The sequence below is a fragment of the Coturnix japonica genome, chromosome 4, assembly GCF_054131305.1.
Source record: "Coturnix japonica strain WE chromosome 4, WE-NBRP24, whole genome shotgun sequence".
Classification (NCBI taxonomy): domain Eukaryota; kingdom Metazoa; phylum Chordata; class Aves; order Galliformes; family Phasianidae; genus Coturnix; species Coturnix japonica.
Window position 1 is genome coordinate 80,639,260 of NC_140666.1, and position 16,447 is coordinate 80,655,706.

Here is a 16,447-nt window from a genome sequence, read left to right on the forward strand (position 1 = left end):
ATAATAGAATTATGGAGCAGGTTTGGAGTTTATGAGAGTCCCACCACAATCGCACTTTCCTGAAGACCAGTTAAATAGGGCAAACAAAACAAAAAGGCAAATAAACCTCTGGCTTACATTTAACCCTGTCTTTCCCAACAAACAATGCGACAGTCTAGAAGAAAGAAGTGCATGTGACCAAGACGTGTATGTCAAGCTCTATGCACCATCCTTATCCCTGGTAATCATATATTTGTCAGTTGATGAGCAGAAATTATAACTGCCTAATGCTGAACTATTGGTCAAATTCCAGGTTTCCTTTGTTTAAAAGAAAAACCCTCTGGCAGAGTTGGCATCCGGTATTAGGGGACAAGGTGTTCATTTTGACCTAGGATAAAAGCCTTTAAGCAATGCAAAGCACCACCCACCCATATGGCCATTTTTTGATTCTTAGCATCAGGTGTTCCAAGAATTTCTTTAAGATAAGCAATAATTCACAGCTACCTATTTCAAAGACACCACATTTTTTAATTCCATTTTGTGATTAAAGACTATGCTTCCATTAAAGAGAATGTGCTTGACCTAATACTGCCATTCCAAACATGACTCCAGAACAGCTGACTTCATCTCCTGCTGGCTATTCCAGTACCACCCATCTGCATGCACAAATGAAAGATACAAAATCAAGTTTACACGTAGCATGATGAGAGCTTTGTGTGCTTTCCTCTGCACTGCCCAGTCCACTGCTCCTATCTGTTGCATTTTACTTACTAATTACTGTTACTACATTTATTATTGAATTTTCCTCTTTAACATGTCACAATAGAGAAATAAATATATCCAAAATTATTAAATAAGGAGAGAAAAAGTCTGATGTTACAGCAACCAGTACATCAGTGGGTAGCATTAACCTCAGACTTGGTGTAAATGGTCTCATTTTGCACTATCATCAAATACTCGCAATGCCTGGGTCACATCTACAACAAAAGCGCTATGTGCCAGAAGAATGAAGGTGATAATTAGTTAAGTTCTATTCAGATTTGAGTTGAACCAGAACCAGAGAATATAAAAGAATTCTCAGCCCTTTAGTTTCTGCTGTACTTTGTTGTTAATTAAAACGCACATGAATGTCATTATATCACATGCAGATGTTCCTCTTTTTTTAAGCAGATAAATATGAAAGGCAGTGCTGCATTTGCTGGTACAGATTGCAAACCTCATCGTACTCAAAATTCACAAAAGTTACTGAACTGTGTGACACGTTGTGCTGAAAAATGTTCTTAGGAATTGGGCCTTTTGATGTGTATCTTTATAACTTGTATTGGCACTGTCCAAATACAGACTGCTCTCATTTGCATTTATGCAACAAAAATAAGAGGTAAAACAGTTAAGTGGGGAAAAATTTGTGAGAAAATGAACTCTTAGATTACATAACACAGCTTTGATAGGCTTTCTTTTGTTATTTTTGGTAAAAATTGGGGGGCTTTTACCAGAAAACAATAATAAAGACCGTTTTTGTTACTAAAGGTCATTCGGTGTTAACCTGGGAACTACAGAAGCAGTTGATCAGGAAAGCGTCTCTGTATGACTAGATGTGCACTTAAAACCCTTGCTTGTTTAACAACAAAAATCCCAATAATACTTTCCTCTGGTTCACTGAGTTACTCACTTCCTCTGCCATCCTTTCCCAGTCAATAAATAAATACCTTGCCTCCTCTTAGCATATGCTCCTCTATATAAGGCCTTACTAAGGTGGAAGAAATAGACTGCAACAGAGAAGTCTCAAAGAGCCAGGAACTGGTAACCAAGTAATTACACAATGCAAGTAGTACTGATTGATTACCTCTTTATGGATGTAATAAAACATACTCAGTTCTTCTTCTATTATAAAATATTCAGTGTTAGTGTATTGCGTTTCACAATTTAAACTGATATATGAACCACATCTATTATTCTTTAAATATGTGAAACATTGTTGAAATGTCTGTGGTCTGAGCAGAAAACAAAATATCCTGCAAGGTACAGTTTTCTTTTCATAATGATGCATATGCTAAATCAGCTGCTCCCGCAGTGAATGATGACACTTACTCTACCTGCACTGTGTTGTTTAGTTTTACATTATTCAATGCTTTTGAATTGTCAGTTTCAATTAGAAAGAAATCTGGCATAGATCGAGGAGAGCGTGCATAAATCCACATTTTATGCTGGATTTTATCTCATAAATACAATGCACCGTTGACCTCCTGAACTTCAAGGCTTAGGTGTAATTGAATATATTGTATATTGGAGTTAGATGGTTGAATATACTATAAATAACTCTGTTTAATGTTTCTAGTCTGTACTTGTTTGTATCAAAAGTACTTATGAACAAAGTGCACACAGGCTAAATTGCTGAAATCTAGCAATGTTTTGTGCCACTCAGACATGTGTCAGACCCTGCTGTTGGGCTCCTGATGAAAGCCCTATGCAGGTACCTGCTGCATCTTTTGCTCTTGTAGAAGCAGCGTGGCTAGTTCATCCCTTAGCCAATATTCCAGATGCTTCTTTTCTTTGGTTAATGACACTGCACAGCAACTAACTATAGCTTTTATTTGGTTACTGAGTGGGACATCATCTATTAATTATCTATGTGTGTAGACAGCTAATGTTGCTGTCAGTATCTGAGGGCAACCCACCAGAACCTGGCATTAGATTTCTGCCTTAACAAGGGGAAAGAACCCAGTTTCGTCACACTTGGAATCACTGTACAGGGTACACATGACCCTGGTGAATAATTGTCCTTTGGAGGCCCAACATTAAGTGCAGCTCCTGAGCAAGTTAACTCCATGCTTTTTAAGCACAACCAGCAGCACAGAACAGCTTCAAGCGCTCTCCAAGGAGGACCTAGCAGCCGGACATTCATCACATCAGCCTCTTCCCTGAGCAAGAAGGTCTTGGGCAGAGGCAGTAACAAGTGGGGGAAAAAAGCTCCTAAATCTGTTTTCATTATCTACAGGGGATTTTACTTTAAAATCATTACCAAATGTTAAAAAAGTATCTTTTTTTCATCCCCTATAATAAATGCTTTACATGGTTATGATTCAATATGTTTTACACTGCACTGGTAATTCTCATTATTTTTCAAATATCACATTTGAGAAGGTTAATACACCATTAACATGATTAACTTTGTAATAGAAGTTAAGCCATATGGAACCAATCTGCACCATTTGGCCATATAAATGACTAGATACTGAAGGTCAGCTTCTGCCTCACTGCACCTGTGCATCTTCCCCAGCTTCACTCACAAGTAAAGGCATAGATTGAGGGAGAAACTGAGAGGACAAGCAACCTCTTAGTTCTTCCTGAAACAGGGAAACTCTATGGGGATGGATGGGGATGAACTGACAAGTTGGACATGCCTACATAAAAACTGCAGAATGCCTTTGCCACCAGAGAATCAATTCACCAGATAAATTTAGGTTCATGGAGATTATTCACACTTATCAACACCGTTCTGTAAGGATAGTGAATTTTGTTCCTTGTGTAACAATTTATCTGCCAGTTCTACTGTTAAGGCGACGTCAAGGCAGCCATCAGACTGAAGGGCAGCCTCTGGCCCCATAAGCACACTACCACTTACCCATATGCTGTCCCCATCCCACTGGCCACCATTTTCCTGCCATCTTCTCTGATAGACTTTGTAAGCAAAGCCCCTGTTCCTCCCACCCAGCCACATCCCACTGTGTTGCTGATATTCTGCATTTCCCTGACACCGCACCTCCCGGGCAGCTGGGCTGCAAGAGGCTGTAAAGACAAACCCCAGCTTGGCAGCGAGTCATGAGCCTGAATGGATGTGGTGCATCACTGAGCCCGTATTTTGGCCTAGGGGAGGATCAGCTATCACCATCTCACTTCCTACCAACATCCACAGAAACTGCATTTAACAGTGTCCAGTGACAGAAACCTCACAAGCTATGGAAGTTTTCTTGCAGGTCACATACTCCAGGCCTCAGGTGTTTCTATTCTCTCTCTTTAAATCTCATCGTTTTGGTTTTCAGCGAGCAGACAACTTAAATTGAAGCCATTCCCTCAAAAAACACTCTTGAAAGTCATCACTGAATATGTTCCTGCATGGTGCTGCTCAAATTAAATTGCCTTATTTCCACGGTGCAACTGTAAAATACTTTCAAGAGATATAATGACAAAATTACTCAAGTCCTGCTTGGTTTAACTCCATTAACTTTACTGCAGGTACACATATGGAGCAGGAGAAACAAGTGTAGGTTGTCACTGCTGCCATCTAAATGTCTGCAGTGCTTTACGTGTGTGTATAATGCCTGCTATCAGAAACAGAAAAACACTGACAGCAATGCATCATCAATCAGATCAGGAAACATTTGAGATTCATAAAACAATTAAAGTTCTGGTAGTTAAGGTCAGCCATGCTTGGTACATAAGCCCAATGTTAGAAAATAATGTCTTAACACTAAAGAAATCATCATTCTTTGCTTAAGCAAGCTGTCCATTAGGAACATGCTGGGGCCACTAGTGAGAGCAAAGCCAAGTTAGACTTGGCTCATGGTCTCCTTACACCCTGTGCATTCAAAAGCCTGTCTAAGTCTTTTCTGGTGTTTTTGTTTGGCTATTCAATGCAGTAATAGATCAGAAATAAGGCAATAGTCTAGTTATCCCACATCACCTTGATTGTTGTTGGCTTTACTTTCCTAAGGGAACAGATGGGAAAGAAGTGCATATAAGGTCAGAAACACCTCCTTCTGCAAGTGAATTTAGTCTGCTGAATTTAAAGCAACGACAACAGAAGAACCCCTTACCAAGATTTTAAACTCTGAAAACAAAAGAGAACATTGTAATTATTTACAGAGAACAAGGGATCAGTAAGCTTTCCAATGAATAAAATGTTAAGTGTTTATTTGTTTTCAACAGTGGATTAGAAAAGCAAAAAAAACCAACAACCCAGAAGATGAGTCTTTGGTTTGACCCTGCCCAACATATATTTCAATACAACAAAATAATGCAATACTGTTTGCAAAACAACATGGCTGCATTTCCAGATGTACAGTGCTATCATACACACAGTACCATCATATGATAGAGCCAAATGCAAAGGGCTGCAGAAGGACTTCAAGCCTTCCTAGATGAGAAGTGTTAAAAGCTGTTTCATGGAGCCAGATCTTTAGATAAATAAAATCATAAAATAAAATTAAAAAAGAAAAAAAACCACAATGAACAAAGTACATTTTAAGCACCAGTTTAACTTACATGGTCACTCAGCATTTTAAACCCAATCAATTATTAATTAGATCAGCTCTCCTCAGTTTGTATCAATTAGAAATGAAACTTTGTGAGGTAGATTCCTGAAGGCATCCCTGGAAAAACTGCATAAATAAATCTGTTCCCTCATGGTTTTCACGTTGTTTTAAAAAAGGTGTGACAACCTCAGGGGTAATATATGGAAGAATTGTATTACGTCTGTCCAGCTGAGCATTACAATACTCAGAGCTGAAGAATTAACACCATTTCAAATAACCTTTGCTATGACAGTCTCCTATACATCATCTACTCAAAATCAACACATTTCACAACGACTCTCATTCCCAGGGGAAATATAGGTTGACACTGATATTTAAGGCCTACTTTGCCCCATTTAATACAAGCCACCCCAGGTGCAACCATGGAAGAACATCCAGTCCTTCCAATCCAAAGATCAAGTGAAGGTAGAAAGTGAGAAAACCTCACACTTCAGTCAGCCATGTGCCCCAAAATACTAAAATCAATGCCATCTAAAACACCTGTAACACATAAACAACAAGGCTGGTTTGCAAAATCCACAAGTGATTATTTCCCTCAGATTACAAAACTGACAGATTAGAAGACCAAATTGTCATGTAGCCACACACGCACATTAAATATACATCTGAATCTCAACATGTAGATAGTGCACTGCAGGAACTGCACAGTACATCTTGCAAAAGTGAAGACATTGATTTACAAACCTAATAAATGGAAGACAAATTTGCTTGAAATGTTCTCACAGATGAATACATCTCAAACTGTAAAACATCATTCGGACAAAAGGCACTGAAAATTGAAACCAATTCTTTAGAATGTGCAGAAACATGAACCAGGATGCCAGGAATGTCCTGGAGGGAAGATGATCAAACAGCTACACCAGCCAGTGGTAACAGTTACAGTGCACGGCTTTCTACATTTCCCTGCTGGAAAATATCTGCTTTGTGTTCCCAGTCTGGCCAAACCATCTCACTGCTCTCCACATCCTAAAAAACTGCAAATCATCAATAATCGAGAGAGCATCAGCTGATCACATTTCAGGATGCAGCACGGGAGTATTAAGTGACTGAACATTGATCAAATGACGACACAATCTGGAGACTTGAGTCTCAAGTAGTGCTGAGTGACCCTGATGTTAAGTATGTTCATATTATATAAGCCTACAGTGAAGTACTGTTTCTGCTGCTGGAAAGTGCTGTTAAAACTCAGCACACGCAAATATATTTGCAAAGTCAAGCACCTCCAGATACATTCCTCCTGTTCAATAAATCAACCTTAAAATGGCCTGCTCTTAAAGCAACTTTCTGGAGATGCAAACTGGATCAGCACCAGACCCAACCATTTCACTCAACTCAATCTAAAATATCTGGGCACTTAATGTCACCTGCAGGAAAATCCTTTTTATGTAATAAACCAGCAGCCATTGAAGGACTTAAAATGAAGGTGCCTTTTCTTTCCTCTTATACCTTGCACATACAGAGAGAGGGTGGCAAGAAGGCAGCAGTATTTCAAAAGATTATGCATGCACATCCTTTCTAAATTTATACAGTTCTCAAGGGAACAATCAGCAATGTCTGTGATGCTCAGGCTACAATTACCAAAATGAGATGCATAACCTTTATTACACCAGCAAACAGTTAACTTTACAGATTATTTCTTTTACTGCAGAGCTCTGAAATCTTTCATGTTTTTAAAGGGATCGGCTGCTTCCAGGCTTTCACACTGCAGCTCCTGTGCATTCAATGCCAGGTGCTGCACACCTCACTAGCACAAACTCAGCACAATGCAAGACCTTCTTCAGCACATACAGTTTCATATACCATCACAGCAAGACAGAATGCCTTTGAGATTTAGCAAATTCAAACAGATTCTGTTGCTACATCACACAGGAAAACACCCTGAAAGACTGCTGGAAAAAAAGAAAGAAAGAAAAGAACAGCCTACATCTCCAAACGTGACAGTGCATTCCTGGCACAGAATCTGCAATGCAAGAAGAGAATAATGACAGTATTTCTGTTACCTTCAGTCACATAGTTGTGGTCTCGAAGAAAGCTGTGGTTAATTTTTCGTGTGTCCGTGTCCTCGCCCATTTACAGCAGGATTACTCAGCATGCCTATCCGCAGTGGACTGATAGCATCAGCAGAGGTCGTCACAAGAGCACCATCCATGCTGCCACTGCCTAGCAGAGGCGGGGAGCACACCGGGCTACCGAGCACAGCATAATGAGAGCTGGTGATGCAGCACAGATTTGGGAGGTGAAAATGCTCAAAATAAATAACTAGAATAAAAGGAAGGAAAGGAAAAGTCACGGGAGGGAAGCAGAGGGAGGAACTGCTCCGATAAATTAAGAATGCGGAAAGCCAGTAGGGAGCTTGCGTGAAGGGAATACAGGCACTTCTCCCGCAGTTAAAGAATAACCCAATTGTTTAGTCAGGTACTCCTTAAACAAGTGCCCACGCAGCGTCTCCTCCGAGTGCCTGCTGCCGGGGATCCTGGCGGATGGTCTCAAGTGGCAATCAGCGTACTGCAGCAAAAGCCGCCTGGCGAAGCTCTCTGCTGGCTGTTGCTGCTGTCATATGCCTGTGCTGCATCAGAGCAGGCCCCTCCCAGCCAGCCTCTCGCTGCCCAACCACGCAAGATCTGCATGTAGGAAAGTGAAAAATGAGACTGCAGGTAATTATTTTAGCCCTTCTGCTGCGAAGATGGGCAATGAAAAATTTAAGGGAGGGGATGAGGGAGAAAAAACTTCCAGCTGCTTAAATGGGTTTGCATCGACACGTATTGCACAGTGACGGGAGGCCACAGCTCTGCGCTAGTCAATACTGTCATATGCAGCAAAAGCAACAGTCGTTCAATGTCAGCCTGGATAAATATTACTGAAATTGCCAAATGCCTGCCTCTGAGAATGGGATGGTGAGAGACCAGGCATCCACCAGGAGAAAGTAAGATACAACTGCTGTCATTTGGTTTTCAATTTTTGCCAGTTTCTTTTAAGAAAAAAAAAAAAAAAAAAAAAAAAAAAAAAAAAAAAGGCAAAATCCTAAGTATGGGAAAGAAATGAGGGATGAGGGCCAGAAAACAACTTTCAGTGATTCCACTATAGAGGAAAGCTGGACAAAGGGAATGATTGCAGGTTTGAAGGTCTCAGCACCACTGAAGTACAGACATTTGAATAGAGGACAAGTGGCTGGGTACCAAAGCCATTACAGCAATAAAAGGGAGTACACAATCACCAAATCAATTCAGAGGAGAGGGATGGGCCTGTAACTCAGGCCCTGGAACTGAACACAAAAAATACAGTTGTCAGCACTATAATACAGGTTGTTTTTGTGTGTGTAATGTTACATGGATCCTGCAGTTGCTGATTTTTGTTCTTGTATCTTCTTAATGAAGATAGCTTTACCTTCAAGAGCCATATGTACTAAGTGCCCTGCACCACTATAAAAGGGATACATGCCATTGGAAGAAGCAGAGCACTATATAAAATGCTCACTGTAATGACTTTCCAGGGATAAACATCTAATTTCAGAATGAAGGACAGTTCGGGGAAAAAGAGAAATAGCAGGAAAATGACCTCCCTTCCTCACTGATGAAGCAAAATAAAACAGAAACATCTTCAAGCTGCCAAGTAAATGTTACTATATATGCACATCTGAGAAGGTAGGAAAGTAAAGAAGATATTCCATACTTGCATTTGTTGTGAACACATTCACATATATGCAACATTTCAAGGCGACAACACTAGACCCTTTACTTCTGCACTCAGAGTATCAGTGAATGCAGTGGTGCTATCTGAAGCTCTTCAGAGCTCACTCAGTCCTCTTCAGCCAGGTGCTGCCTTTCTCTATTCCCGTCCATGCAAAGAATCCTTCCAACCTCAGGATATCCCATCTGCTCATACACCAGCACCATCCATTTTTCAAGGCTGTGCACAAAAACAGTTCTCTTTTTCAGTTTAGAGGGAAAGCACAACAGCAGCACCAAACAACCCAGGGCCTGCTGCTTTATGAGCAGGAACATCTTTATAGCCATGCATGGACTGGTGGACAGCTGAAGCCTCAGGTACAAGGTAGGATCCTAAAACAGTGATCCAGTCTTCCCTGTAGCTTTGGTAGCCTATCCTGCTGTCTGTTATTCCATATTTTTTACCTTGTTATCAGAAGCAAGTATAGCATAGGTACTGGATGACAATGTTAGCTAGTACATGAAGTAATTGTGAGAAACTGCAATACAATAAATGGGAAAATATTCCTAGGTGTTGGCTGAAATAGGAAAGAAGACCTTACAGATACTGATATTCATTTTATATAATGTAACTCTAATCTATCTGATAGAACTGGTTTATTTTGTCCTTCTCTGTTGCGCTATTTTAGGTTTCAGTCCTGCAAAGACAAGAGGTGTTGTGAGCAACATGCACTGCATATGACATCCTGACACCCTGAAGTCAGCAGCAAAGAGTACAAAGAGCAAGTTAACACCCAAATTTAGACAACTAACCTGGCTGCTTTTGTGAGGAACCTGGGGAGCAATTCAGAGCATATGAGTCAGAAATCTCTTTCTCCATTTTATAATGGACACTTAAGGCACCCATGTTCTTTTAGCAGCTTCCTCTGATCTGTGACTGCTGAATCTAGAAGAAATGTCACCTTGCAGGATATTTGATCCCAAAAGTTACCTAACACAGTTGACTAGAAATACAGTGAATAATTTATATCCACAAACATAGATGAAACAAACTTGCGTCTTTCCCATAAAAAAAGAACAATACATTAAAAAAAATACTGAAAATCAATCAACAATAACTTACATTAGGCACGAAGTCTCAAAAACACTCTGGCAGTTCATGGAGAAGAAAACAAAAACCACACTGCAAACCATTTTTGTCAACACATCTACATTTCTGTGACCAAAGCTTTTGCAATTTCTATAGCATCTGAGAGAATATTTTCCTGCCTTTTAACATAAGCTCAGCATTTGCCATCCCTTATTTGTCCTTCATCCTCAATCTGTTGAAATTTCATGATTTTAAGCAATTTTAAGCTTGCACTCTACCCATAAGTGTGAGGTGCAATTTAAGCAGTTAGAGTGTTTTCAGTTCTTTTTGTGAAGTCAGTGTAACAACTCTCATCCAGAGATAATTTTCTCCTCTCACCATTTGAATTAGACAGACGTACAAACAACCTCCTTAGGCACCGTGGGTCAGATTGAGTTTGCTTCGTTCCTCCCACTTTCAACTTGAAAATCACATAAGGAGGAATGGAGTGAGGAGAAAGCTTTTAACAAAGCCACCAGACAGTATTCCCTGTGTGTATGCAAATGCTTTCCCCAGGATTATGAGCCATATCCTTACTGTGTAGCAAATCTTAGTTGTCCACTGACGTAAGCATGTCAGTTCATATGAGAAAGATTAGCAGAATTCTGCTCTAAAATTGCAATGCAATGCAAATTTGTGAGACAACATTTGTGGATAACCAGCCACGGCGTTTGAAAATGCAGCTTATTAGCAATCCCACTGATAATTTGCATCATTTGATCCAGCCAAAATATCCAGGGAAAGGATGGGGGAAAAGGAACCTTTGATCAAGAATGTATGACTTACTAGCACTTTCACAGTAGTTCACAGTCCTTTGCTTAAAGCAGCCCACTAAATGAGCAGAATAGCATACAAACAGAAATAAAGGAGCATCCTATCCTAAAGAATTTCTAAGCAAACTACAAAGTGGGAGTGCCAAGTATAGATCAGTCAGATGTACAAGTAAAGACTGACTCAGTAATGAGGATGGAGAACTGGTTTTGAGATTCCTTTAAAATATCATTAGACTTTGTGGAGAGCAGCAATAAACAAAACCTGGATTCAAGAGATTGAAATATATGTGCCTAACAAGAACAGAACAAGCTTAGAGTAAGCTCCACAGCATAAGAGTGGGAAGAATGAGGTGTCTGAAGACAACTGGCCCTGAGAGTTCCATGTGATCCTATTTACAAACATCTGGTGATTGGCTGATCTTCCCATTTTGCTCATGCAGAACGTTTTTGTTCTTCTCTTAAACACGATCACACAAAGAGCTTCCATTTACCTTTGTTAGAAACCGCTATCAGAGCACAACCTTTAATAATTTAAACCCTCAAGATCTGAAATAGAGCACTGTTTCCATTTTACTACCCCAAATTCATCAGTCTGAATTATAATAATTAAGAGCAGTTGAAAGAAAAGTGGTTGAATGCTTAAATATCTTCTTTGCCAAACAGAACTTTTCATATACAGATGATTCCCAGTTCTTTAGGTAAAATGCAATGGCTTTAGGTCAAATGGCACTGAACTTCAAACTAATGATTTCTGAAGAATGAAAGATTCACAGTACTGTGAGGTTTTAAATCCTTAAAAGTCACACAAACTGTAATGAAAGTATCTTATTACCTTAACTTAATGTTTGTGTAGCCACCTGAGTCTTTCTAGTGCCTTGACAGGATCTGCTGACCACATACTAACGTTGGCAAATTGTGTGAATCGGTACCAACTTTGTCTTCTCATCTTGAAATGGGACAGAGTAACACATTCAATAAGTCAGCTACAGAAAAAATACAATAAAATATTTAGCTAACCCTAACCCTGTTGATATTTCATAGCAATTGAATTTGTTCACCAACGGAGAATATTTATGAGCCAGATGCTCACTTCCCTTTATGCATATCCTGTTAAGATAAAAAGAAAAGGCTTAAAGACTTCTCCAATTAGGCCACTGGCAAATTAGCTTGGCTTTTTACTTATTTATCTTTAATGCCCAGGAAAATAAGATTATGCAATACAGCCATACTCCTGTTCAGAAGTACGGGAACTCCTTGTCTGCCTGTCATGTGAAGGACAAAGCATGTGATAAAACGTTCCACATCCAGTCTTCCTCCAGCCCAGTTTAGCACAACAGAGAAGGCCTCAGCTCAGGAAAAGCATTTTGTGTGATAGAAAACACATTCCTTATGGTTTTGAAAGGTTTTACTTTTCAGCATTTGAGAATGCTACCTTTAAAGTAACATTTCTCTCTGCTTTCTAGTTCTCATTTAGCATTTCCATCCAGAATAAGCATCTATCACTCTGGAACCTTCTATCTCCTGTCTGATACTAGCTCTGCACGGCAGGGCAGAGGAAATATCCAGGCTAACTGTGAACAAATGAGATCAGAGAAAGCACCTTGCCTTGACAGCACAGACTTCAGCACCAGCCACTTGCCTTGGGGGAATCACCCCACAGGTGATAAAAGATGTAATGGTATCCATCCACTTTCCCTTATTTTGAAGACTTTCAAGTACATCTCATTACGTGATGTGTATTTGGCAAAGGACTTAATCTAATTGCGTTGTTATAGTGATAATGCATTATAAATGATGCTGATAAGAGATTTAAAAATAAAAATCCATATTCCCATACATTTTTGAGTAGCCCCTTTTATATTTCTTGTCTAACAGTCAAATACAATACACAGCACTACCATATAATTTCATTTTTAGTTCTTTGACAGCTTAAACAAAAACAAATAGATACTGCCAAAAGCCAACATCCAAAAAGTAATAAAAGAAAAACAGCATCAATCATAACCCTCAAGTAAAAAGTAAATCATTTTGTCTTACTGTAACACCTCCCCAGTAATTGCTCAGAATCTTTAAATTTACAGCATTTAATTTACATTTCAATACACAATGTTCAGTCACTGCATACTGAATTGAATACTTAATATTTATTAAGATGATGTAGTAGCCCAACTGTTTTGAAAAACCTAATGGCTACAATAGGAAACCATCCTGTTATTCTCAAAGAGAAAGCTACTTTAACACACAATGTGTTGAACCTAAAAATAACACCAATCCAGAAGAAATAAGTTATTTTTAGCCTATATACTCCAGACACTGAATAAAACAAATGGCTCCCAGCACCTGGCAATATTAGAAAGCAAGCAATTAAAAATTATCATCAAGTGATTGAAATTACAGAAGCAGACTTCCTTCAGCATCCTCCACTCTGTCTGTTTCTGAGAGTCAGTGCCATGGAGGTGTTCCAAGAACCAGAGCGCAGGATGAAGTGAGTCCACACCATGCTCAGCATTCCACATAGCCAGGCACAGTTCTGCCCTTCTCTTTTGCAGTGCGGTGGCAAGGATGGCAGAACTAACCAACAGAGAGAGCTCTGTGCCTAACTTAGTGTCTTTTCTACAACCAAGAGAATGCAGTATTTGGACATGGTGGCTCCCACTGAATCCAAGGCAGGACAGATGCTCATAGCTGGGACATTGCTATGACAAATGCTCCCCTGTAGGGCCACTACCTCACCTTGACAGGAAAGCAGCAGGCTCCCCCATCCCATCATAGCAGTTGCATACACCACAGCCCTTTCCAAGCCTTACAACATCACAATAACCCAGGCTGGTAACCCTGGGCACTGTTTGCAGGCATTTTCCTTCAAGAAAGGAATAAATAGAAAAAAAACAAACTCTTCCTTATCTACCCGCTCAAGTCCAGTGACAGCAAACCAGCAGTGAAAGAGCAGGAACTAAAAGGCAGAAGTCGTAGTAGTGTCTGGCAAGGGGAAAAAGTGCCCAGGGCCAAATTTTATGGGCTTACTGCCTTGGGTGGCACAAGAACACTGTATTCAAGGCAGCATCTCTGTAATGCGGCTACAACACAGTGAAAACACTGGGAAAGGAAAGTATTCCAAAAACAGCTTCCAAAATGGATGCTCTGAAAGCCTTAAGCTGTAAGATACATAAACCACACAGAGATGAAGCTGGAACAGTTTCAATAGCAAAACTGAAGACATGAGAAAACAGGTATAAAAAGAGAAACATTCTATACAAAAAGGAAACAGAGGATAAACTTTTAAACATTATATTTACATGTCATAAAATATCAGAAACTGCCTGAGAATTTATAACACATCAAAAAAACTTTTGAGAGTCAAGCAAATAATTAAGAATCTAATCAGATGACGAGTGTGTTAGCTTTCACATTAAAAAGCATACCACAGCTACTCTTCCTAACACCTTGCTAATTCAGAACTGGAAATGTCTCAGGAAATAATAATTCAGGAAGCCTTTGAGCACTTGGCAAATCTATTAAGCAAAATCAATGTATGGGATCATTTATTACCATCTTTACATTCTACACACAGCCATACAGAAATGACAGCTGCAAAGGGAACTTGGCCCAAAAAGCAATGCTCTTCACAAGCCCGCAGAGAAATGACAGAACATGTCACACGTCAGCCATGCTGTCTCCTTCCTTTCACCAATGTATTTAATTAATTCAGATAGGTAAAGTGCCAAGAGCTTTTTCTCCAGTATCACCTTACTTCACAAGGAGTTGTTACGTATTTCTATGCTCCATGATAACTAACGAGGCACAGGAATCTGGTGATTTGGGAATGCCCGCAGACCATAGCCAGAGAGAAGGAGCTGTTGCAGAGCAAACAAGCTGTTCGAGAGAGTGATGCAGCCCTGAGTTTTTCTTGTAGATAAAATTAACTGTAAGATTGTTGGCACAGCTTAAGAGAGGTGCTCTCTTAAATAAATGAGGTCACAAGAGATGCTTGCTTGTTGATGAAGGATCTTGGTGTCACCAAATATTCCCTGAAAAACTGGGAGACAGTCTCACCTTATTGTATAATACCATGCTGAAAACTCAGATGGGAAATCCAACATCATCTAATTCAGTTTGAGGTAATTATATTCTGAGTATGGATATTTATTATACCTCCTGCTGACGATGCATCAGGTGGCAACAAAGAATGTTGTCTCTGTGAATCCAGAAACAGTCCCAACTAGAAAGAATATAAATATGTGTGTCAGTGATTGAGATGCTCATGTTAGGCAAGGGAAATTTTCCCACTGGCAAGAGCACTTGAAGCATTTGCACTTGGAGTTACCTTACACAGGTAAGAGAAATAGCTGTATGGATAGGATGCAGGAGCAGGGATTCAGCTTGGCAAAGGCTGTCTCAGTTTCACAACACAAACAGGGAAGAAGAGCCCTCACCCAGCACAGGCCAAAAGGCTTCAGAGGGGTCTGCCCAGCATAAATACATCTGCAGCACATCACCAGCCCTTCAACAAAAAGGAGGGGAGCATCATCTGATCGATAGCGCAATTTTTGCTGAACTCAGCAGAACTATATTTAACTTACAGCTAGATAGGGAGTAACTCAGTCACTGAGCTAGAGTAAATGCTTAAAATTTCTTAAAATATCTACAGACTGTATAAGAGTGAACTAATTTCGACTAATGAATTGCTGAGCCAGCACAAAGAAAAGAACAGAATATGCACACAATGATGCAATTACTGTTAAGACAATTATAAATCCAATGAAATTGAATGATTTCTCTACGTGTTGAGGGACAGCTACCTAAGGAGGGTTGAGGAAGACCATTTGCAGGACAGGGACACAGTGCCTAAGGGCGAAGTGACCAGTGATCTTATCCCATGGTGACCTTCCTCATCCCTGCCTGCTGAGGCTGCCTGCAGCCCTTTGATGTTCTGATCATCCCTTACACTGTCACTTCTCAAAGCACTTCTAAAAATTTTAAGCAGATGGAATTCGATTATAAGAGACCCTTTAAAGTAAGACATGGCAGATTCCTCTGGTAGTATGTACATTGCACAGTTCTATTTAAAGAAGTTTAATCTAAAAATTTACTTGGTAACACACTTAGTACTGTAACTTCAATGACTCCTTCAGGCAGTAATTAAGAGTGGCTTCTTAATTATTCAGTGTATCTATAATAAGGCAGAAGATTTAAGTCAATGTAACTGACGGAAGTAAGAATTTCATGTTCAACAGAAAACACTGGCTGCTTTGGCTCTATGACCCCTGAGCACAGGGTACTCACTGCAACACTTCACTTTATTCCAAGGGATGACCTTAAGTCACAGCTCCTAAAGTTTATGAAAGGTTACCTTTTTTTTTTTTTTTTGGACAGAAACAGTCTTTTTTTGCATGAAACAAAGTTCCCTTCAATGAGAAAAAGGAAGAAGCAAGTAACAAACCCATAGCTGTACCTGCTGCAAGCAAATAAAACTGTGTATCAGTCAAGTTGCAGCTTTCAGTACCAGCAGTAATTGAGTACAACCAGAAAGCATAGTTTGAAAGCAAGGAAACCGATTAAAGAGGCAAAAATCATCCCAGCCCTCGGAAA

The 16,447-nt window shown here is 39.8% G+C and overlaps 1 protein-coding gene across 11 annotated transcripts in view; it reads right to left on the minus strand.

Annotated features, from left to right (window-relative positions):
* The window catches only part of PPP2R2C (protein phosphatase 2 regulatory subunit Bgamma), a 148,495-nt gene that overhangs the window by 100,053 nt on the left and 31,995 nt on the right, over positions 1-16,447 (minus strand). For 5 of the 11 annotated variants that reach the window (XM_015862886.3, XM_085547373.1, XM_085547371.1 and 2 more), the window contains exon 1: positions 7,292-7,864. The exons of the other annotated variants lie outside the window; for them this stretch is intronic. In XM_015862886.3, coding sequence (XP_015718372.2) covers positions 7,292-7,361 — 70 coding nt within the window. In that variant the 5' untranslated portion in view covers positions 7,362-7,864. Of the gene's footprint in view, positions 1-7,291; positions 7,865-16,447 lie in introns of those variants that run through there. 11 annotated transcript variants of the gene reach the window in all.